A 22,333-nucleotide genomic window follows, 5' to 3' on the forward strand; every position below is an offset into this window, starting at 1 on the left:
GGCGCTACTAGTAAAACTACATTTCCCAAGAATCCCTACGCGCACGGGGGGGACTTAGACTATTAACACGCGGCTCTGAGAGCGTGATTCGGAGTTTCAGCTGTCGGTGCTGCAGTTTGCGAGATGCCCAAGGCTAAGGGAAAGACTCGGAGGCAGAAGTTCGGTTACAATGTCAACCGAAAGCGTCTGAACCGGAATGCTCGTCGGAAGGCAGCGCCACGGATTGAGTGGTGAGGGGCCAGTTTGGAGGCGGGGGCTTCGGCGGGAATCCACAGGGAGGTGACAGAATCTCCATCTCTCTCTCTCTTTGCCGTTAGCTCCCACATCCGACATGCCTGGGACCACACCAAATCCGTGCGGCAGAACCTGGCGGAGATGGGGTTGGCCATGGACCCCAACAAGGCGGTTCCCCTCCGTAAGAGGAAGGTACTGATGAAGCAAGGTCCAGGCACTTTCTCCATCTCCACACTAGCCCTTCTCTATTTTCCTTACCCACTGAGCAGAGTTTCAGAATTTGATCTCACACACACACTCTCTTCCCATATTTGTGATAAAAATCATTTTGGGTACACTAATTGTGGTCAAAGCCCTTTAACGACCTCCTTCATTCACACCCCCTCCTCTGCTTACCATTTCTTCTCCGGTCAGTGGAATTTTCTAGAATGTATCCTTTTCTGTTTTTTTTTTTTTTTTTTTTGTTGTTGTTGTTTGGTTGGTTGGGTTTTTTTGTTTTGTTTTGTTTTTCGAGACAGGGTTTCTCTGTGTAGCCCTGGCTGTCCTGGAACTCACTCTGTAGACCAGGCTGGCCTCGAACTCAGAAATCCTCCTGCCTCTGCCTCCCAAGTGCTGGGATTCAAGACTTGCGCCACCACCGCCCGGCGAATGTATCCTTTTCTGTCCTTGAGGTTTTTGTTTTCTATACTGCCTTTGGTTATCCATCACCTGAGACATCACCTGAGACATTAACTTCCCAACAAACCGTTCTGAACTACCCCTTGAAGCTTTCAGAAATAGCACCCACTTCAACCACTAGCTTCTTTCCTACTTTATTTTAATTCATAGTAATTGCAACTACATGGTGATATATTATTTATTTGCACACACATCTGTATATTGAATGTGTCTCTTTGTCCTTTAATGTGATTTTGTATTTTGTTCTCTACTAAACTCCCAGGATTCGTAAGATGTTAGTTAACCTAATGAATGGGCTTGCCAAGTGAATTTGTTCCAATGACCTTAGGCAAGTTTCTCTGTATTCCTCATGCCAGAGGAAAATGGCCCAAGAGTTTTTTTTTAAGCAAATGTAAAACTATAACTAAGCACTGTCAGGTAAGTCCTCCCATGGAGAATATATCTGACATGACTCCCTGTAACCTATAAAGCACTCTTCATGCACATGGTTTTGCCGTGTTACTATGCATCAGTGTGAGGGAGGCATAGATAGTTGCAGAGAGATAAATTACTTGTTAAAAATATTATTGTGGGTGTGATGTGTGAGTGTGGGTATAAGCATACCCTGTGTGGTGTGATATATGAATGTGGGCATAAACATACCATGTGTGGTGTGATCTAGTTGTGCTTGACCTTGGGCAGAGATTTTCTGATACTAAGCATAGGTGTGTATCGATGCGAAATGTGAAATGTCTTTCCTTAACATTGGTTAAACTCTGATCAAAGGTACTTGTCTATTGGTCTCAAATCTGTTCTTTACAGGTGAAGGCCATGGAAGTGGACATGGAGGAGAGACCCAAGGATCTTGTACGGAAGCCATATGTGGTAAATGGTGAGTGTGGGCTGCGTCCATCTTGGCAACCGTTGCCTCTCACAGCCAGAAAGGACACTCAGTCTTTTCACTCTATAGCCAGAGAGAACAAGATTCAGAGAGAGAAACAAAGTGGGCTCAATGTAGTACTGTGTCCTAGCTGAGGTTTTTTTTTCAGTTGATATTGATGAAATTTAAATGTATGAACTAAGATAAAAGAGAGACATTCATAATAGAGAAAACCAGAGGTCTGAAAGGATGAAGAAGAAAGTCTCAGGCTTGTTCCCAGTTTCTCATGATTTGAGAGCTTGTCCTGTCATTTAGTTTGTCCAGGGATACATTTTTTCTTCATGTGTTCCTGCTATGGAGTGTGGCACAGACCCTGAGGAAAGAGAGACTATTATCAAATTCTTACCTACCCTTTCCCTACCTGTTGTAGGTTTGTTGTTATGTTTTATTTGTGTGTTGGGAATCACACCCTGGGCCTCAGGAATGCTAAGTGTACACTCAGCCTTTCAGCCACACTCCATTCAGGTGATCTTATTTTTTCACATCTCCTGATATGAAATTATTTGAGTCCTGTATTTGGCCGACTCACGTTAGAATTTTCGATGGCTCAATGTGGGGAGAAAAGAATTCCTGCACCCTTCTGTATATATGTATGTATGTATGTGTATATATGTGTGTGTGTGTGTGTGTGTGTGTGTGTGTGTGTGTGTGTATGCACCCTTCTGTATAACCGTTGGTGGTGGCACATGCCTTTAATCTCAGCACTTGGGAGGTAGAGGCAGGCGGATTTCTGAGTTCGAGGCCAGCCTGGTCTACAGAATGAGTTTCAGAATAGCCAGGAGTACACAGAGAAACCCTGTCTCGAAAAAAAACAAAAACAACAACAACAACAAAAAACCACCAAAGTCACGTATGATAATTTATGGTATGATAATTTTTTGTTTGTTTTTGATTTTTCTATACATAGTCTATGTTGTCCTGGCTGTCCTTGAACTCACAAAGATCCACCTATCTTTGTCTCTTAAATTCTGGTATTAAAGGCACATGCCACCATGCCCTGCAAGTTTGTTTGTTTGTTTGTTTGTTTTTAAGATTTAATTGTGGTGGTGGTGGTGGCGGCGGCGCACCGCCGCCTTTAATCCTAGCACTTGGGAGGCAGAGGCAGGAGGATTTCTGAGTTCGAGGCCAGCCTGGTCTACAGAGTGAGTTCCAGGACATCCAGGGCTACACAGAAAAACCCTGTCTCAAAAAACAAAAAACAAACAAACAAAAAAAGATTTAAACTAAAAGAATCACATAAAATTTACCTTCTTGGCCCTTTTTAAATGTACAGTTCTGCCCGGGCAGGCAGTGGTGACACACACCTTTAATCCAAACACTTAGGAGGCAGAGGCAGGCAGACCTCTTGAGTTTGAGGACAACCTGGTCTACAGAGGAAGTTCTAGGACAGCCAGGGCTACATTGAAAAATCCTGTCATGAAAAAATGTACAAATGTGTTGGGTACATATATTCACACAGCTATATAATACAGCCCCTGAACTTTGGTTTCACAAAGCTGAGACTGTCTAACCATCAGGTCAAAGATGGTTTTGACTGTAAGAACGTTCAGTTCCTCACACTTAGATCAGCTTTGATGGGCTTTGACGGTGTCATTTCTGTGTTTTGCCCATTTGCCTAGCATTTATTCTCCTTGCTGTCCTGGAGACTGATTTCAGGGTCTTGTTCATGCTAGGAAAGCTTGCTCTGCTACTGAGCTGGACTCAAATTCTGTCTGCCTTTTATTTTTCTTTTATTTGTGTGTTTTGTTTGTTTGAACAGTGTCTTGTGATGTAGCTGAGGCTAACCATGGACTTGAGATCCTCTTGCTATAGCCTCCTAAGTGCTGTTACTTCCTACCTGTTTTAAAAGTATAACAGTGTTCAGCTTCATGGTCAGGATTCTTCCTTCACATGCAGCAGTGCTGTACCTGGGTCTAACCCCACAGCCCTAGTGTTGAGTGGTTCAGACCTTCCCATTTCAAATGCTGACATAATACACCAAGAAGAGACTTTCTGTTGGTAGTGGAGCTAGAAGGGAACCCAACTGTCTATCTTGCTGCCCCTGGGGCCTGGCACTAAGTAAAATTGGTAAGTGTAGTGTTTTTCATTTTTAAATCACAACCTGAGAGTTGGTTTTCAGGAGTTGCCATGCTGATGGAGGAGGCAGAATTTGGGATTCTAAGGCCTGAGAACGTGATGGGCTTTGGATTTGGTGAAGTGCTGCTGTACAACTCTTCTGTCGTGGGATTGGATGGATCGGTGCTTGGGCAGCTCAAATAACGCAAACCGGAAAACCTTACTCCGTTTCCTGGCTACTTTTTCCCCAGACCTGGAGGCAGAAGCCAGCCTCCCAGAGAAGAAAGGAAATACCTTGTCTCGGGACCTCATCGACTATGTTCACTACATGGTGGAGAATCACGGGGAGGACTACAAGGTGAGCTCTGCCTGCCAGGAAGAACAGGGGCTCGTTGGGGGAGCTCACTGGACTATCTTAGCCTGATCTGCAGCTGAGTAGAAACAAAAGAAGAAAAAGTCTATGAAGGAATCCCATTGTTTAAAGACGTTTTTATGTTGGTGTTTTGCTTGTATGTGTGTGTATGTGTGCTACATGTGTGCCTGGTGCCTGTGCGTGTCAGAAGAGGGTACTGGATCCCTTAGCACTGGAGTTATAGGCTGCAGTGAACTGTTGTGGGTCCTCTCTAAGAGCAGCCAGTGCTTTTAATAACTGAACCAACTCTCTACCTCTCTGATGGCTTTTGAGGTGAGAAAGATGGACCCCGGGGAGAGACTGGAAGTAGCATACTCAGTTTAGACAAAGCTAGGATTTGGATTTGAACTTCTGCCTGTGTAGCCCTCCACGTTTCCTTCCTTTATAGGCCATGGCCCGGGATGAGAAGAATTACTATCAAGACACCCCAAAACAGATTCGGAATAAGATCAATGTCTATAAGCGCTTTTACCCATCGGAATGGCAGGCCTTCATCGACTCTTTGCAGAGTAAGAAGATGGAGGTAGACTGAGTGGTGCAATACCCCCAGAACTAGGTCTATTGGACCAAAGAAACCAAACCCAGGGTGTAAAGCAAGGGATGTATAGTTTCAAATGATGCTAAGTCCTATGGAATCAGGTTTTATATGTACACTGTCACTGTCTCTTCCCCCGCCCCCCTTTTTCCTTTTAGAGAAGGAACTGTCTTTTTGTTTTAGTTTTTTGAGAGTGTATCTTTCTAATAGCCTTAGCTGTCCCAGAACTCTCTGTGGACCAGGTTGGCCTTGAACTCACAGAGATCTACCTGCCTCCCAAATGTTGGGATTAAAGGCGTGCACCACCACCACCTGGAGGAGGAGGAACTCTTTCGAGGCCATGGTTTATGTTTTATTGGGAGCTTACAGAAAGCCAGGGCCTGCTGTTCTGTGTTCAGAAGGGATGCTCTATTTCAGTGTGTTCTGTACATGATAAAGGAGTATTTTACTTGTGTAACATGACTAGGTGTTTTCATTTTGTTTGAGGCTGGGCTTCTCTGTGTAGCCCCACTTGTTTAGTATTTCGTGTTTACTATGCCCAGCTAAGCTCTGGAGCTGTCCCAGGGAAAGCTCACCTTATTAGTGTAGATGGGGTATCAGCTCAGCAGCAAATACTTCAGTCATGGGCTTTTGTAGACACTGTCTTCTGCCTCTTCAGTGCTCCTAGCCTTGGCTTCCTCCAGAGACTTCCCAGGAAGCCTGGGCTGACTGTAGAAGGGTAAGGAACCAGGTCTCTGCTCACTTTGGATTGCTTATGTTGGCCATGGCTTAAATCAAACATCAGGGACCCAAACCTGCTGTCTGGGGCTGGCAGATTGCTAGGTACCACTGTACTGTGTGCCACTAGTGGCCTTTCCAGGACATGGCCATCTTCTGTGACAGGCCTTTTGCAAGCAGTGGTCTGAGAATGTGATGCCCGTTCTGCAGCAGGGTTGTGGGCAAGACTATGAATGATGTAAAAACCTCCAGTTGTGTGTATTGTATATCTTCAGCACTCTTGAAAAAACATGTTTTTATACATTGTCTCTGACATTTGGTAAGATACACTTTTATTTTTGTAATAGGGAAACAGATCAGAGATGTCAAATGGGTGTGGGGTGTGACATCAAATCTGTTGTGAAGGCAGCAGTCCATCCTTCCTATAGTCTCAAGAGGGTCCTAGAATCTCCTAAGTACCTAGAACAGTCCTTAGGATCTGGTATGTTCAGAAGTCCCGTCATTTGCCTTTGTACCCTCTGCTCTCTACAGAATCCAAGTTTGTGTCATTGACTAGAAGGTCCCTCAACTTGTTTACAGAATTTGGTTGCCAGCTTCTAGAAGCCATCACTGCTCTTCTCTGCTCCCAGGGCATGCAGACTTCATAGCCAGAGCTGTCTGATTCTGCAGTTGCTGGAGATAAAGCCCCTGTGCAAGCTTTCTTGTCTGAGCTACACTCTTAGCCACAGTGCCTTTAATTTTGCCTGATGTCCTTGTCCAACTGAGCTTCTGGACAAGGGACTATAGTGTTTGGCACAGGGCATATGCTTGGGCCTTGCTTCCAGAATATGTAGCTCTGGCTCTCCTGAAACTCCATGTAAACCAGGAGTAGCCTCCAACTCAACTCAGGGGCCCACCTGCCTGAGTGCTTTAATTAAAGATTTATCTACTCTGTCCAACTGGCAGAAGACTTTTGAGCTGATTTCTAGGCCCATCAGCTAGATCCCTTTCTGATGGTTAGAAGGCTTTTAAGTCACTGTCTGAAACTGCCACTCTTCAGAGCTGGAACTGTAAGCATCAGCCCGCAGGGTGAGGAGGATGCGCTGAACATACGCATTTTGGCATTTATTGTTATTTCACCGTAGAGAGCTGGTGACACTCCACTTTACAAGGTGTCCTTGGTGGCCCTGTGCTGCTGGTTCATCAGCTGGAGATGGTCATCTTCCAGGTATAAAGGAAGGGGAAAGTTGGAGATTTTTCAGAAAGGACTTTGGCCTAGTGCATGCTGGGCAGGCATTCTATCACGGAACTCTGTCCCAGACCTGCTTTGAGGGGGTTCTGGGATCAAACTCAGATCATCATCAGGCTTTACTATTGACCCAGCTTTCTTTGAACTCTAAACCAGGTAGACCTCAACTGTGCCTTCTCCAAAGTAGCTAGGAGCATAGACCACCCGGTTAGCCAGCCTTAAGTAAAGTTACTTCAGTAGACACAGTGAAATTCTTTATTCTTAAATCCCCCCCCCCAACACACACACCTTGGGACAGTATGACAATTGTACATGATGAAACTCATTAGACAAAGGTCTTTCAGTTAGGAAAAAGGAATCCTCTCAACAAGTCCTGTCGTGAGTTAAGCTTTAGCACTGGAGAATGAGGTGGAACCCTCAGAATAGACATACGGTGTCCAAGAAAATTTCAAATACTCTAAAATCCTAGTCCTTCCTTAAATATTTAATACAAAAGCAGAAAAATCACTTCTAATGAGAGTGATTTATCCTGTAGTAATTCCATTCTCATGGGCTGGAGTCCAAAGGCATAGCATGCCCCTTCTGATTGTGCTTACTTCAACTCAGAGGCTTTCCACTCCCTGGGCAGTTGGGCAATTGGCAAACACAGCACACAGTGTATTCTCAAAAAGCAAACTGAAAGCCAGGCATGATGGCACAGTGCTTTCTGTAATCCCAGCACATGGGAAGCTGAGGAAGGACAAGTGCCATGAAGTCAAGGCCAGCCTGAGCTACAGAGTGACAGTCTCAAAACAACAGTCCATAGGTGCTGTTCTCATTCAGTATCTCCACCGACCAAAGGCTCGTTTGCCTGCACCTGTCACCATGGAGACCAGCTTTGCATTAGCTGATCACCAGTCTTGGAATGTTCACTTCAGGGAATACAGAATTTCAGTCTGTTTTTTGGCTGGCGAATAAATGTTCCCAGAAGGCTTGGTGATGTGCCTGCCATGGGCACAGAAGGAGTCATTCTGATGGCTCTTCTAGTCCTGTCCAGTCCTGGGCCATGAGTACTAGGTCTCCTTGAGGTACTTGCTTCCAGTCATGGTCTCAAGGCCAGTTTGGGGGAGGGGAAAGCTACAGTTTGTGTCTCCGTTGACACCCATAGGGTTACCTAGTCTTGATCATGATTCCAGACAGTTCTCAAAGCTTCAAATTTTCTATGACAATCTTCTAGGGTTTCCATTACCGCACCTAGAAACAGAATCTAGAACTTTGGCCCATTCCTTTGATAAATACATAAATAAATAAATAAGATACCATTCTGAGGCTGCCACCCCCACCCCAGCTCCAGTCTTGTTCCCAGACTCAGGCTCCTTATCTAGACTTATGTAAACATGGGCGTTGGCACAGTTAGTACAAAAGCAGCGGGTTGTCTTCAGACCTGGGCAAAACCACCCTTTACCATGTGAACTGCACTTTGTGGTCAAGAAAGGCTGGCAAGGCCAGGCCTTAACAGCAGGGAAATGTTCAGAAGATTCTCTGCTAAGGTTTTCAGGTTTGGCATTGCCAGGATGGCATTTAGAAAAAAACCATGGAAATCACCTCCATTATTGGCCTGGGGGCTAGAAAGGCAGAAACACAAGGCCACAGAGAGAGCAGGGGCTGGAGGATAATGGAGGGCTAGGAGCAAGGAATGCTGTGCTCTACCCAGAACCTTCCCCCATGGAAAATGTATGATGTCACCAGGAGTGAATAGTGAGATGGGAGACAAAGGCTCAGGAGTACCTCCACACTGCTTCTTCAACTGGTGGGGCTTGCAGGAAAGGAGCACTGAGCGTCTGCAGGAAGGCAAGGGAAGCCGGAGCTAGTTACACTATGGCCTCTGAGGCAGTCACTGTCCTTCCTGCCTCAGCCCCATGTCCACCTCACCAGGAAGGCTTCTGCATGGATTTGGCCTTGCTCTTGAGGGAGAGAGGAAGCATTGCTATGATGCTTCTGCCCAAAGCCTAAGCTAGCAACAAAGATGCAGGAGAAGGCAGAACTGTGGTCTCCAAGGCTGGGCAGCAGGCAGGTGGGTCCAGCTTAGGAGAGAAGCTCCAAGAGCAATTTCCAGATGCGCACAGTGCCGGGTTCCTCGAAGCCGGATCCTGCAGGGGCAATGCTGGCTGCCAAGAGAAAAACCTCCCTCTGGTTGTCACTAGAGAGTAGGCCCAGCTCCTGCTGCAGCTCCACCATACTCATGGCCCCGCTCAGGTCCTGGAGTAGACACAAGCCAGCACAGCATAGCTGTCAGACAGTGTTCTCAGTGTGATACTGCCCTTGTCAGCCATGATAGACATAAATGTTTAGCTACCACGCTGGACCCCCAAATCCCAGCATGTGCCTCTAGATCCTATGGAAGAAACTCAGTGCCCTCCTTCATGACTCTCCTTTGTGGCACCCTTCCTTCATGGAGCTCTCTACCAGCGTCACAAGAAAGAGCCCTTCCTACTTGTTAGGCACCACTGCCTAGCAAGTCTTTGATTCTCATAGTCCACTTAACTGATGAGGAAGCTGGTTCAGTGAAGCCGTTTAGCTCCTAACGGTGATAAGTGGCACATTTAGGCTCTAAATTCACGCAATGGCCACACTTGAACCTTCTGGAATTCCTACTCTGTCTTACGCCTACAATGTAAGATCATACAGTAGGGTAACTCCAAGACCATTGTAGCTGGTCCCTTTAAAGTTCATTGATTCATTGGTTCAGGATTCTTGGAGCAATTCTTACATGGTCAGACCCCTTCGTCGCCTCCTGTGCTGGTGTGAATGAAAATGGCCTCTACAGGCCCAGAGCTCTGAATGCTTGATCCAAGGTCAGTAGAACTGCCTGGGATGGTTAGGAAGTTTGGGTTTGTAGGGGGAAGTGCAGGAGTGTCTCAAGGTAAGCCAGCCAGCAATACACTCTTCTGTAAGTTGCCTCAGCATGGTACCCCTTCACAACAAGTAACTGAGATAACTCAGGTAAGTAATGGAGACACTCCTGTTGGTTCAAAATGCCATACAAAAAAAAAAAAAAAAAAAAAAAAAAGCTACAGATCAGAATGGCCTAACAGTTCAGTGTCCTGGGTACTTGTGAGGCTCCAAGAAAACACCATTCCTAGTGGCACCGGGGCTGGGCTTAGGAGATAGAGGCTGCTGGATCTCTATAGGTTCGAGACCAGCCTGGGCTACATATTGAGTCCCAGAACAGCCTGGTCTACATATCATAACCCTGTCACAAACAAACAAGTTAGAGTAGAACAGGCTTAATTGGGGACTGTCCCAGGTAGACCATATTTGTAAATAATTACCGTGTCTCCTGACAGGGCAAATATGAGGTCAAAGAGACAAGTTAGAAATAGGAGCCTGAGCCCAGGGAGCTCCTAGTGCTCTGTACTATGGCAGCTGTCCTGGAGTTGAGAGTCACACAGGAAGTCTGTCTGGGATCCTGAGGTCTGCTAGGTCCAAAGTAGGACCCAGAGAAGGTACAATGTCAAGGACATCCCCCCTTCACTCCAGGGGGCTTGTGAGAGCTGGGAACTCAGAACACGGGGCCTCAAGCATACTAAACAAGCAACTTTACCACTGAGTTCCACTCCAGTCCGACAACACAAACTCTGGGGGGAAAAAAAAATCTCAATTCTCGAATCTGTCTTTGCCCCAGTAGTTAACTGCAGGCATTTAGAAACAACAGCGCCTGTCATGGGGCATAGCAGGACTGAAATGGAGTGATGGCTGTCAGGTGTTAAAACTGGGCTCACACTATCACTTAATGTACCCCACTTCTCACTTAGCTCAGTGCAGAGGCAGAGGCAGGCTGGTTCTGGAAGCAGGCATCCTAGCTCCACCATCCTGTATGTCCCTGTGGAGACTACAAACACCCTGAGCTGTAGCGGCCCCACCTATAAAGTGGAAACAGTATTGTATACCTTAGATAAGGCCAATAATGTCATTTAAGCGAGGTGTGGTGGTGCACACCTACAATCCCAGGACTCGGAGAGACAGAATGTGAGTTCCAGCCAGCCTGGGCCTCACAGTACAACTATCTTAAGTGTTCAAGACAGGTGTCTCAAAAAAAAAAAAAAAAAAAAAAAAAAAAATCCAGGAAAAGTACTGAAAACTGCAGCTGCCACATAGTAAGTACTTATATTTCTTATCTCTCTAAACGGTAGCAGAAGATAGGGAATGGAGAAGAGACACGGAGGGAAGGATGAGAGGTGGAAAGGGGAGAGAACAGAGAAGACACGGGTTAGGAAGGCAGGGACAGGATGCCAGGCACTGTCTGCTCATGGCGCTCAGACTCCTATGCACACCGTCACTGTGCCCAGACCCTTGTGAGAAGACCAACTGGCCCACCTCCCATATCACTCACCTGCTTGTTGGCCACTATCACAACAGGCAGATCAGGGTCCTTGTCCAGCAGTTTCTGCAGCTCCTGCCGAGCCCAGGGCAGCCTTAGGCGATCAGTTGAATCCAGCATGAACACCAGCACGTCCACCTCATTCACAAACTCCTTCCAGTAGAAGCGCAGGTTCTGGCTGCCACCAACTGAAGAGAGGCCAAGGGGCAGCTCAGAGCCCAGAGCTCCCTGCAGCATGGCTCTGCCCATAGCCCCAACCCACTTCCAGCTCCTAAGATTCCACTAGCCAGGGACAAAGAAGGTACCAGAGCCAGTCAGAACTCCTAAGAGGCCGCTACCTTTGTGTACCAGTCTCTTCCTACTGAACAAAGAGGTTTCAGCAGACCCCAGAGGTATTGTCTACGATGTTTCCTTCATAGGGCTGTAGTTGTCAAGTTGTCTGTTGGACTGCCTTGCCTCTTACCAGCTCTTAGCTTCCTCCCTGGTCAGTGATAACTGATGAGAAGCTAGGGGTCCCTAAGCCTAAGAAAAGTTGGAATCGCCGGGCGGTGGTGGCACACGCCTTTAATCCCAGCACTTGGGAGGCAGAGGCAGGCGGATTTCTGAGTTCGAGGCCAGCCTGGTCTACCGAGTGAGTTCCAGGACAGCCAAGGCTATATAGAGAAACCCTGTCTCGAAAAACCAAAAAAAAAAAAAGAGAGAGAGAGAGAGAGAGAGAGAAAGAAAGAAAGAAAGAAAGAAAGAAAGAAAGAAAGAAAGAAAGAAAGAAAAGCTGGAATCCCTTGTCCTGCCAGTGTACCACCACCCCCAACTCAGTCTGCACTCATCCCTTCCTCTTCCCTCGGGAACACTGCACAGAGTCCTGGTAAACAACAGTAGCCACATAGTGTCTGCCTGCGCCTGGGCTGCCTTTCTGTTCCTCTTTCCTCTGCTCAGTCCCCACTGGCTACCCTGCATCCCATTCTGGTTCTGCTTCTCTCTCGCTACTCTAAATCCCCCCCCCCCCCCCCCCCCAAGCCTCAGCACGATGCCTTGGCACACAGCAGGCACTCACCAAGTACTTACTGAGTGCTTACCAGGTGCCAAGCACTGATCTGGGTGCTGGGGATACAGAAATGAGCAGGCTGGAGGCCTAGCTCTTAAGGAACTCCCTAGCCAGAATGGACCAGGCAATCAGATAAGACATATTCAGAAAGCACGGAATCAAAAACAAGGGGAAGTGGCTGGAGTCTGTGGTTGTTGGTATTGGGTTGGGTGGTCTGGAGATGTCTCCTCAAGGAGGCTGGATGTGAGCTGAGAGGAAGATGAGCTATCCACGGGAAGAAGCAAAAACAAGCATCTCAGGCAGAGCAAAGAAGAGAACAAAACAAAGCTCATGCAGCATCTGAGAAAAAGAAAGCATCAAGCATCGCGAGCAAGGCCCCTCCAGAGACAGAAGAGGCAGAAGCCGGCCCTTAAGGCTCCAGACCATGTCTCTGAAAGATAACAGTCGCTGACACTGTGGGGCAATCTGCATGGGGGCAACTGTAGCTCTAGATTGGAGAGAAGAGGCTCGAACCAGGCAGCAGTAGACAGTAGACGGAGTAGGGGAGCAGAAGGAGGACGGTCTACAAGGGCACAGCCGACAGAGCTGGTACGCCAGACTTCAGAGGTGGTGCGCTAAGGAAGGTGTTACCAGTAATAAATCTGCTCCCTTGCCAGGTTTTGCCACAGTGTGCATTCTCAGCTGCCCCCCAGGCCAGGATGCTGGGACCATGTGAAGGGACTGTTGTCATGGAAGAAAGCTCCAGGACTTGATTGACAGCTTTCCTGCCACCGCCTCCTGAGGGCTGGGAATTACAGGTGTGAACCACGGAGCCTGACAGCCATCTGAATCCCGATGTCTGTCAGAACACAGGCACATGAGAACACCTCACCTGGGTGGAAAGTGAATACTCCTTCTGTCATACCCTCACTGAACTCCTGTCCTTGGCATAAGGAGAGACAGGGAAAGCTTGATGGACGGTCCCAAGTCCCAAGTAAAGATCAATGTTTGCTACAACCATGGAGAAAAGGTATGGCCAGGCCTGGCCAGAACACAGATGCTTAGGACAGAAGAACAAGGCCCATTCAGGCCAAGAGCCAGGCTCTCAAAGCTCAGTTCTATCCCCCTAGTGCTTAAATAAGCACATCCAGGCTTCATGGTTTTAGACCTGTGCCTCAAAGCCCCCACCCCCACCCCCAACTCCTCAGAGACTGAGGCTAGACCCTGGTGGCCAAGTCCAAAATCCCAAGAAGCCTAGGGCCACAGGTAGGGTTCCTCAGTCCTCTCTCACATCACTCACTCAATAAGCCCCCTCAGTTATATAAGGACTGAGGCTTTGGGCCAGAAATTGATCATATACTCTGTGACCAGGGTGCTCGTGGCTTCATTGGGGACAGAGGGTGATATGACAAATCCTGTAGCAGGAGGGGACCAGAGTCAGGGAGGGGCCAGAGTAAGCTTCAAAGAATGTCATTCACAAACCACACTTGAGGATTGGTTGTGGCAGTGTGTACCTATAACCCTAACACTCAGATGGTTGAGAAGGAAGGTTCATGTGTTCAAGATCAGCCTCAATACAATGAAACCACCTCAAACAAACAACAAAACCCTGACTGATGGGAGAAAAGACACTACAGTTTAAAGAGTAAGTGATAATAGTTTGTTAAGTGTTCCAAGCAGAGACGTGCAAGCACAGAACAGGTAAGAAACAAGTACCCTTCCTAAGGGCCAGAAGGACCTTCTGCACTACAGCACTGGGAGAACCTCTCCTGGTCTGATTTGTTGGAAACCTGTTTGTACAAGTATCTAATCAGCAGATTAATTGATGGCAGATTTATGGAATTGTCTGGGGTATTTTATAAGCAATGCCTGTCAGATACTTGGGATACGAACCCTTAGCCGTTAGTCTGTCAGTATAAGGCATGTGTGGGTAAGGATAGGTGGACCATTTGAAGACACGGGATAAGGAAGAACCCTAAGTGCCAGCATGTCTGTATCTTGTGCCCTGAGAAGCAGGAACGATTTCATAAAGGAGAAATGTCCTGATTAGAAATGCATTTTACAGCCGGGCGGTGGTGGCGCACGCCTTTAATCTCAGCACTTGGGAGGCAGAGGCAGGTGGATTTCTGAGTTCGAGGCCAGCCTGGTCTTCAGAGTGAGTTCCAGGACAGCCAGGGCTACACAGAGAAACCCTGTCTAGAAAAACCAAAAAAAAAAAAAAAAAAAAAAAAAGAAAGAAAGAAAGAAATGCATTTTACGGTTCCTCCAAATAATCTAGGCCCTCCCCAGTGATGATGGGGAGAGGGGTGGGGGTGTCTCTTGCTCACTCTCTAACAGGTCCACCTCGAAATTCTTGGTAGGCAGCCGAACAGAGTTGAAGCCCCAGGTGGGGACGTGGCCTTCCACCGGTGGCTTCCCGGCCAGCATGCGCAGGAACGTGCTTTTCCCTGAGCCATCCAAGCCCAACACCAGCACTTCGCGCTGCTCCATTTCCTCCAATGCCGGCTCATCTTCCTCGTTCTCGGTCTGTGGGGCAGAGATGAAGGCTGCAATCTCCAAACCTTCCTGACCCTTCCTTCCCTAGGGACACGGAATGCACTGCGGTGCCCATGCACGCCCTCCAGACGTCCCAGGGCAGGCACCTGTGGCCTGAAAGAGCAGCGCAGGAGCTGCTTTTTGAGTCCTAAACTAAAAGCCTCACTTTTCTTTTTGACTCCTCGAGATCTCCGGCACATTCTTCCCCATCACAAATCCTTAGCTTCTACGAACTGTAAACCCAAGAAAATCCCAAAATCTAACGGTTAGCCGCACCGGGCCTGAGGGCATCCCCGAGGCGGCGCCACTGCGCTACCTGCACTAGTGTCAGGCTGGCTCTTGCCGCGCCCTCGGGGCTAGCGAGCGGATGCCCTATCCCGGCCCTCGCGCTTGCACTCCACGCTCACTGCATCACAGCATGCGTAGGCCTTCCAGTCCTCGGCGGCTCCCACTCACCTCCCACTCGTTCCACTCAGGGAGGCGGGTAGTGTCCGCGCCCCACCAGGCCTCGCCCCGGTCCCAGCGCCGCTCCCGGCCGCGGCCAAAGTAAGCTTTCCAAAGGATAAAGAGCACCGAGCCCAGCACGGCTGCGGCGCCACCCAGAGCCAGCACCAAGGGACCCAGTGGCCGCGGCGCCATTTGGCCAGGGAGCAAGACCGACCAGCTTGCAGTGGAAGATGGTGCTGTGGCCGCGCCCACCCGTCCGACCCCACCACACTACAAGCCCCACAATGCACTGCTCGCTGCCAGCTAAGGCAGCGCGCATCTTGCGGCGTGGAAGGGGGGACAAGGGTGGGATGGGCTTTCCGAGCAGGGGGTTTGGTCCGGGGTAGATCTTCCACTCCTTGCCTGGTGTGGTAGACGTGAGGCTGTGCAGACCTGTTGAGCTCCTTCAGTACACCAGAGAAGGAAACACAGAGACTTAGCAGGTATTATAGAAGTTGCTCAACGTCGCACCATAGTCTAGTTTTGGGTTTAAAGCCAATTTATGTCACCTGGTTATCTCTCAGGACCACAAAGAGAAATCTCGAAATGTATTATATGAGATTTATTATACGCCAGTGGGATGGCAGGAGGAAACAGCTTCTCCAAACCTTCTTTGGTGGCCTCTTGGAGGCCAAGGCTTGTGGTGCTGTGCACGGTGATGAAGAATGTCTGGCAAGGAAAGTTTAGAGCAATCACTTTGTCAGCCACTCCTAGAGACTGCAGCTCTTCTCTTTCTCTCTCTAATAAACGATATTAAAGCACTGATAGTAAACGATAGTAAACCATTCCTCCTCCACAGGACAAGATCCTGGAGTCAAGGCAGCTTCCAGCACTAACCACTGCAGGGAGCCCCTGGCCACTAGTACTGAGTCTCATGTTTGGAGAAAGAAAGGTTGAAACGGGTGCTAAAACCGAGCAACATTTCAGAGTACCCCCTCAAAGAAGGAACCGTTGGCCTTAGAAGCGGCTTTAAGGTCAGCCTCCGAATACAGAGATGACGTCACCCCTAGGCGGCAAGGACCCTCATGCGTCTGTTGCCATGGCAGCCGCCACACACTCCCGGCGTGCACCTCACCTGTGTGTTGTGGTGAGCATGATGACCTAGCCTCTACATCAAGACCCACATAAAAAACAGAGTCCCCGACCCCTCGCCCCTTATTGCCTCTTTCTTCTCTTTCTCGCTTCCCCCAAATAAAACCTCTTTTCGTGGGTGCTGTGTTGGTCTGGTGTGATCTGTCCGTTTTCAAACACAACAGGTACGATGGCTGAAATGACCGTCTGTTGACCTGTGGGCCTATTGTTCATCAGACTGCTTTGCCTTTTTAGCTTTGGTTTTTAGAGATTGGGCCTTTTTACTTTTTTAGCCTTGGTTGGCCTAGTGCTTGCTTTACAGATCAGGCTTTCTTCAAACTCACAGAGATCAGCCAGATACTGAAATTGAAGGTGGGCACCATCATGCCTGCCAGTTTGTCTGCTAACTAAACACAAACATCATTCCAGGACCCTGAGGATGTACTCCAGGGGGTCATTATGAAGCAGAATAAGGTAGACAAGATCAATTATGTTTAGTTAAAGCATTACTTGTACTGTGTTTTGCCAAACATGACTTCACTTTGTTACCAGGACCAGAACGACCTAAAGAAGGAGCTAAAACACAAAAGACTGTTGCTCACAGTAACCTGATAATAAACACGTATGTGTCAACCTAACACACGCCTTTGGAAACCCAAACCTCCCAAAGCTAACTGCCACCTTGTGCTTTCTGTTTGCAGTTTGTGCTTTAGAGTATAAAATGACAATGCAAACTGGACCAGAGACTGAGGACTTCCAGGAGCTGTCTTGGCTTCAGTTCACCTGTGATATTGCCTCTCTTTCATTTTCTTTGATCTTTTCTCACTGACAAGACAGGTATAAGGCCTCCAAAGAGAAGCTCAGGGCTGGAAAGATAGCTCAGAGGTTAAGAGCAGTGATTCTCTGGCAGAGGTCCTGAGTTCAATTCCCAGCACCCACATGGCAAGCTCACAACTGTCTGTAACTCCAGTTCCAGGGGCTCCGACACTCTAACACGCATATGGGTGCAATAAAAACCACCAATGTACATAAAATAAGAATAAATTATTAGAAATTCAGATCAGTTCAAATGAAAGGATGAAAATTTAAAATAAGAAAGAAAGAAAAAAAAAGTCAGGATCAATGCCCAAAGAGGCCAGAAAAGGACGCTGGGTCCTCCGGAACTGGAGTTACGAAGGCTCGTATTTGCCATGTGAGTGTTGGGAACCAAACTTGGGTCCTCTGCAAGAGCAGCCAGTATTTTCCTGAGCAATCTTTCCAGTCCTTTTCTGCTGGGATTACAGGCTTGTGCAACCTCTAATGACCTTGTCTGGACAAAAACTCCTTATCATTTTGCTGGGCGTGGTGGAGTCTGTCTTTTTTTTTTTTCCCCCTGAGACAGGGTTTCTCTGTATAGCCCTGGCTGTCCTGGAACTCACTCTGTAGACCAGGCTGGCCTCGAACTCAGAAATCCGCCTGCCTCTGCCCCCCAAGTGCTGGGATTAAAGGCATGCGCCATCACTGCCAGGCAAGGTGGAGTATGTCTTTAATCCCAGCCTTGGGGAGGCAGAGAAAAGCAACATGCTATAAATTGGAGGCCAACCTGATCTACATAGTGAGACCCTTCCTCAAGATAGAAATTATGTTTTATTTAGTTACTTTGTATTCGTGTGGGTGTCTATGTGGTCAGAGGATAACACACTAGTAGTTCTTTTCTGTGATGTGTGTCCTGGGGATCTAACTAAACTGGTTTTCCAGGGAATCAAACCCAGGTCCTCCTGAAGAAGTGCTCTTGGCTGCTAAGTCATCTGTCCAGTGCCTCATCCACTATTTCCACACTGAAGGAAAGTAAACATAGAGACAACTTGTTTTCTTTTCTTTTTCTTGTTTTTTTAAAGAATTATTTATTTTAGGTATATGAGTACACTGTAGCTGTCTTCAGACACACCAGAAGAGGTGTGTCTTTCCCTTTACGAATGGTTGCGAGCCACCATGTGGTTGCTGGGAATGGAACTCAGGACTTTTGGAAGAGCCATCAGTGCTCTTAACCATTGCACCATCTCTCCAGCCCTCAGAAGTTGTTTTCTTAAATCTGCATTCAGCCTAAATTCCAGGAACAACCAACAGTTACCATTTGAGAAAATTTATTCATGGTGGACAGGTTGCACCGTGGGGCTTCAGCAGCCCTGTCCCTGTCTCTCTCCCTGGGGAACACCGGCTCTTTGGGTCTGTAAGAACTAAATGTGAGATATTCAGGTCTTGGTTTGAACTTAGATTTCACTGCCCCGGGGACACATTCCAGGAGGAGTACATTATTCCTGAGTCAGAGGACACTTGCTGGATTAACATTCAGAAGATGAAGGGAGAGGCTGATTAACATTCCTCAGACCACAGGGAAGGGAACCCACCTGCAGGTGGGGAAGGCCCAGACCATGGAGACACATCCCAGGAACGTAATAAACCTGGGCAAATGGAAGACACTCATTGTCATAAAAGTAATGTGTGAGAATCTTAGTCACCTAACCTAAGGTCAGCCTTTGTGGTTCTTTGTGGTTGCCCTCGTAAGCTCTGTATAAGAACTGCTCCCAGCTTTTGTTCGGGGTTCTATTGCCTGCATGCAAGAGAGCCCCAGTGCACCGAAATCATTAAACCTCATGTTGTTGCAGTGAATCCTCTGTCCTTGTGTGACTTTGGGGGAGCACATCCCCTGTTTTGGATCTTAGAGTCCAACAGGTCCATCTTGTGGAGCCACACCTAAAACAATGACCAACTACTGACCAAGATTACCCAGTTATGAATGCTGCTTATCTTCTATTTTAATTATTTTAAAAAACTTTTGTTTTATAGGACTGGAGAGGTGGCTCACCAGTTAAGAACCTGCAATGTTCTTCCAGGGGACCCAGTTCGGTTCCCTGCATCTGCTGTCTGTAACTCCAATTTCAGGGATTCCAATCTCCTCTTCTAGCCTCCATGGGTACTAGGCACATATATGATGCAAAGACATGCATGCAGGCCAAGTACTAACACATATAAAATAAAGCAAATAAAAATTTAAAAGTATTTCTTGGGGGAGCCAGAGAGATGACTCAGTTATTAAGTGGACTATTTGCTCTTCCAGAGGACCCAGGTTCAAATCCCAATATCCACATGGCACTTTGCAACTGCCTGCACTCCAGTTCCAGGGGATCCATTGGCTTCTCTGACCTCTTAGGACACCAGGCACTCATGTGCTGGTTACATAATGTAAGAGGGTTCCAGACCTTAGCACAACTGACTCCATGACAGAAGTATCAGTAAGGCTGTAAAATTTAGCATGTAGATAACACCACTTGCTAAAACTAAAGTAAAGGCCTAATCTGGTACCCAACATGAGGCATAATCAGCTGATGCATACTATAGCTGGCGGCCTATGTGGACTGCAGAAACTCTGGTTTGAACAAAAAACATGAGTAGTCCCCCTGGGCCATAGCCCACTGGCTTTTGCCATTAGCCCCAACGACCTAGGCCTCTCCACTCTGAGGGCAGGCACTCTATCTTTTTTCTACTTTTGTTTTCTGTCAGGGCTACTGTCAAGCTTTCTGTCTAAAACAGGCAGTCTGCTCGGGCATAAAGTGGAGTGAGCGGTGGGCCCTACCTGCTCTACAGCCACCAAGAGGACCATTGGCAATCAGCCACATGGCATAAAAACTTGGAATTATCTAGATAGGGCTGAGTATTCAGCCAATGAGTGCTCCTTCCTGGACAGTCCTTCCCAAAGAAGTATTTAATCCCTGGCTCACCCTGAGTTAGGTGTATGGATTCACATCCACCATCAAGTAAAACAGTTTAAACAAGCAAGGACTGTCCTTGGGATTGCCATGGGGGAAGACCCTCCCTCATCATAAAGAGCTGCCCCTAAATCTCCTGAAGAAAGCCTTCTTTCTCCCAGTTCCTCCACACTCTCCCTACTCACTTAGAACCAAACCGGGTTCTGTCCCCAACCTAGGCTCTGGCTCCCCCTTCCTGCCTGGAGGGAAAACGAGGACTGAGTACATACATCAGAGGCATCTGGGTACACAGGAATCTGGGGACCACAGCAATTGTCCTGGGCTCCACTGTTTCTCACTCTGGGACACCCATTATGGGCTGTGTTCTGTCTCCCCTGAGCTGCATGCTGGTGGAGCTCTAGGTACCCAAGCAGCGAGGCAGGATGCAGTCACTAATCCATCGAAGTCCATAATTATGAGAAAGTCTCTGTACGAACATTGGTTTTTAGCTTCTGTAGTTACACTTCTGGTTAACTGTTCTTGTTACCTGAAGTGTGCCAAGCCGGAACACAGTTTTTGTCTGTAGAAGCTCATCCTGAGAAAGGCTCAGGGCTACACTGGGATCCCAAACACCCAATGTAGTTGCTGGGCTGCTAATAAAGACTTTCTATGGCTTAAAGTCATGTCTGAGCAATCTTCTCTGGTGAATACCCCACAACACATACATATCAAATAAAAATAAACTGGGTACAGTGGTACACATCTTTAAGCACAGTCTTTGGGAGGGAAAGGCAGGCATATCTCTGTGTGTTGGAGGCTGGCATAGTATATACAGAGTTCTAAGACAGCTGGGCTACATAGTAAGACACTGTCTTAAAAAAAAAGTTAATTAAAAAAAACTTATGTGTATGTTTATATAGTTATGTGCACATGAATGCAGGGGCCTGCAGAATCCAGAAGAGGGCATCGGATTCCCTGGAGCTAGAGTTTGCCCGTGGTTGTAATCAGCCTAATGTGGGTGCTGCAAACCAAACAAAGGTCCTCTGCAGGAGCAGCACACAGTCACCTGCTATATCTCCAGCTCTCTCTGCTTTTTGTACTAAAATCGAAAGTTGATGTCATTGTGCCACAAATGACCCTGGTGCTCAGACTCTGAATGTGCTACCTTGAGCAGGATTTCCCTGTCTCATGATTGTCTCTTTAACCAGTGTGTTCAGACAAGAGACTGAGCATAGATTATTGGGGTTGTGAAAGCCAAGAATTTTGCTTTGAAATTCCATGGATAGTGTGAACTAAAAAGAATCAAGGTTAATTGAACACTTTCAGTTTATGTAAGCATTCACTTATGAACCAATTTGGTGCCATATACAGGACACGGTAGAGGTAAGCACATATGTAGACACTCCATAAACACACACAGACAGATATAAAGTTGGACCAAAGCATTCTTTGTCTTTTTATTTAGAGTTTTCAGTTGTTAATTTTAAGTTATTATTGTTGATCTGATTTTCTCCACAGCATTAAGTAATACTTATTCTAAAATCTGCATATCCAAATGTGAGGCCAGGGAACTGTGGGACCAGGGAGAACAGGCCTGGAACAAGGGTGGGGTCAAGTCATGTCCAAACCCCAGAAATCCTGAGATTAGTAGAAGTATGATTGAGCGTGTGTGTCCCAGCACACATAGCCCTGCACCCCTACAATTCTCCCCCCAATTCTATGCCACCAACTCCCAACCCCCCTCAAGGAGGTTAAGTGGCCTGGCAGCCAGGCTAAATTTCCTCACACCTTTTTTTTTTTTTAATGGCTTTTTGAGACAGGGTTTCTCTGTGTAGCCCTGGCTGTCCTGGAACTCACTCTGTAGACCAGGCTGGCCTCGATCTCAGAAATCTGCCTGCCTCTGCCTCCCAAGTGCTGGGATTAAAGGCGTGCGCCACCACCACCACCCGGCCTTCCTCACACCTTGTACTGCCTGGTTTTGTGTGTCAACTTGACACAAGCTGGAGTTATCACAGAGAAAGGAGCCTCCCTTGAGGAAATGCCTCCATGAGATCCAGCTGTAAGGCATTTTCTCAATTAGTGATCAAGGCGGGGAGGGCCCATTGTGGGTGGTGCCATCCCTGGGCTGGTAGCCCTGGGTTCTATAAGAAGGTAAGCTGAGTAAGCCAGGGGAAGCAAGCCAGTGAGTAACATCCCTCCATGGCCTCTGTATCAGTTCCTGCCTCCAGGTTCCTACGCTGACTTGGTGATGAACAGCAATGTGGAAGTGTAAGCTGAATAAACCCTTTTCTCTCCAACTTGCTTCTTGGTCATGATGTTTTGTGCACTGCCCGGTGAAGACACAAATTCTTGGT

The 22,333-nt window shown here is 47.5% G+C and overlaps 2 protein-coding genes across 2 annotated transcripts; one reads left to right on the forward strand and one right to left on the reverse strand.

Annotated features, from left to right (window-relative positions):
* The first annotated feature begins 25 nt into the window (after window positions 1-25).
* Nop16 (NOP16 nucleolar protein) lies at window positions 26-5,295 on the forward strand. The gene is made up of 5 exons (XM_034511039.2): window positions 26-230; window positions 318-426; window positions 1,714-1,783; window positions 4,138-4,244; window positions 4,687-5,295. The coding sequence occupies exons 1-5, from the start codon at window positions 124-126 to the stop codon at window positions 4,828-4,830; spliced, it is 537 nt and encodes a 178-aa protein (XP_034366930.1). The 5' UTR covers window positions 26-123; the 3' UTR covers window positions 4,831-5,295.
* Window positions 5,296-7,019: 1,724 nt separating this feature from the next.
* Arl10 (ARF like GTPase 10) lies at window positions 7,020-15,412 on the reverse strand. Its single transcript, XM_034510902.1, has 4 exons — window positions 15,154-15,412; window positions 14,490-14,688; window positions 11,151-11,326; window positions 7,020-9,016 (listed from the first exon to the last, which is right to left on the reverse strand). Exons 1-4 carry the CDS (start codon window positions 15,334-15,336, stop codon window positions 8,843-8,845), a joined length of 732 nt encoding a protein of 243 aa, XP_034366793.1. The 5' UTR covers window positions 15,337-15,412; the 3' UTR covers window positions 7,020-8,842.
* Between the last annotated feature and the right edge of the window lie 6,921 nt (window positions 15,413-22,333).

This window comes from Arvicanthis niloticus, chromosome 8, assembly GCF_011762505.2.
Source record: "Arvicanthis niloticus isolate mArvNil1 chromosome 8, mArvNil1.pat.X, whole genome shotgun sequence".
Classification (NCBI taxonomy): domain Eukaryota; kingdom Metazoa; phylum Chordata; class Mammalia; order Rodentia; family Muridae; genus Arvicanthis; species Arvicanthis niloticus.

Coding starts and splice junctions, on each gene's coding strand:
- Nop16 (XM_034511039.2), top strand. CDS start 124: ATGCCCAAGGCTAAGGGAAAGACTCGGAGGCAGAAGTTCGGTTACAAT. Junction 427..1,713: donor TTCCCCTCCGTAAGAGGAAG/GTACTGATGAAG, acceptor TGTTCTTTACAG/GTGAAGGCCATGGAAGTGGA. Junction 1,784..4,137: donor GAAGCCATATGTGGTAAATG/GTGAGTGTGGGC, acceptor CTTTTTCCCCAG/ACCTGGAGGCAGAAGCCAGC.
- Arl10 (XM_034510902.1), bottom strand. CDS start 15,336: ATGGCGCCGCGGCCACTGGGTCCCTTGGTGCTGGCTCTGGGTGGCGCC. Junction 14,689..15,153: donor CTGAGTGGAACGAGTGGGAG/GTGAGTGGGAGC, acceptor TCTGCCCCACAG/ACCGAGAACGAGGAAGATGA. Junction 9,017..11,150: donor TGATAGTGGCCAACAAGCAG/GTGAGTGATATG, acceptor TGTCTACTCCAG/GACCTGAGCGGGGCCATGAG.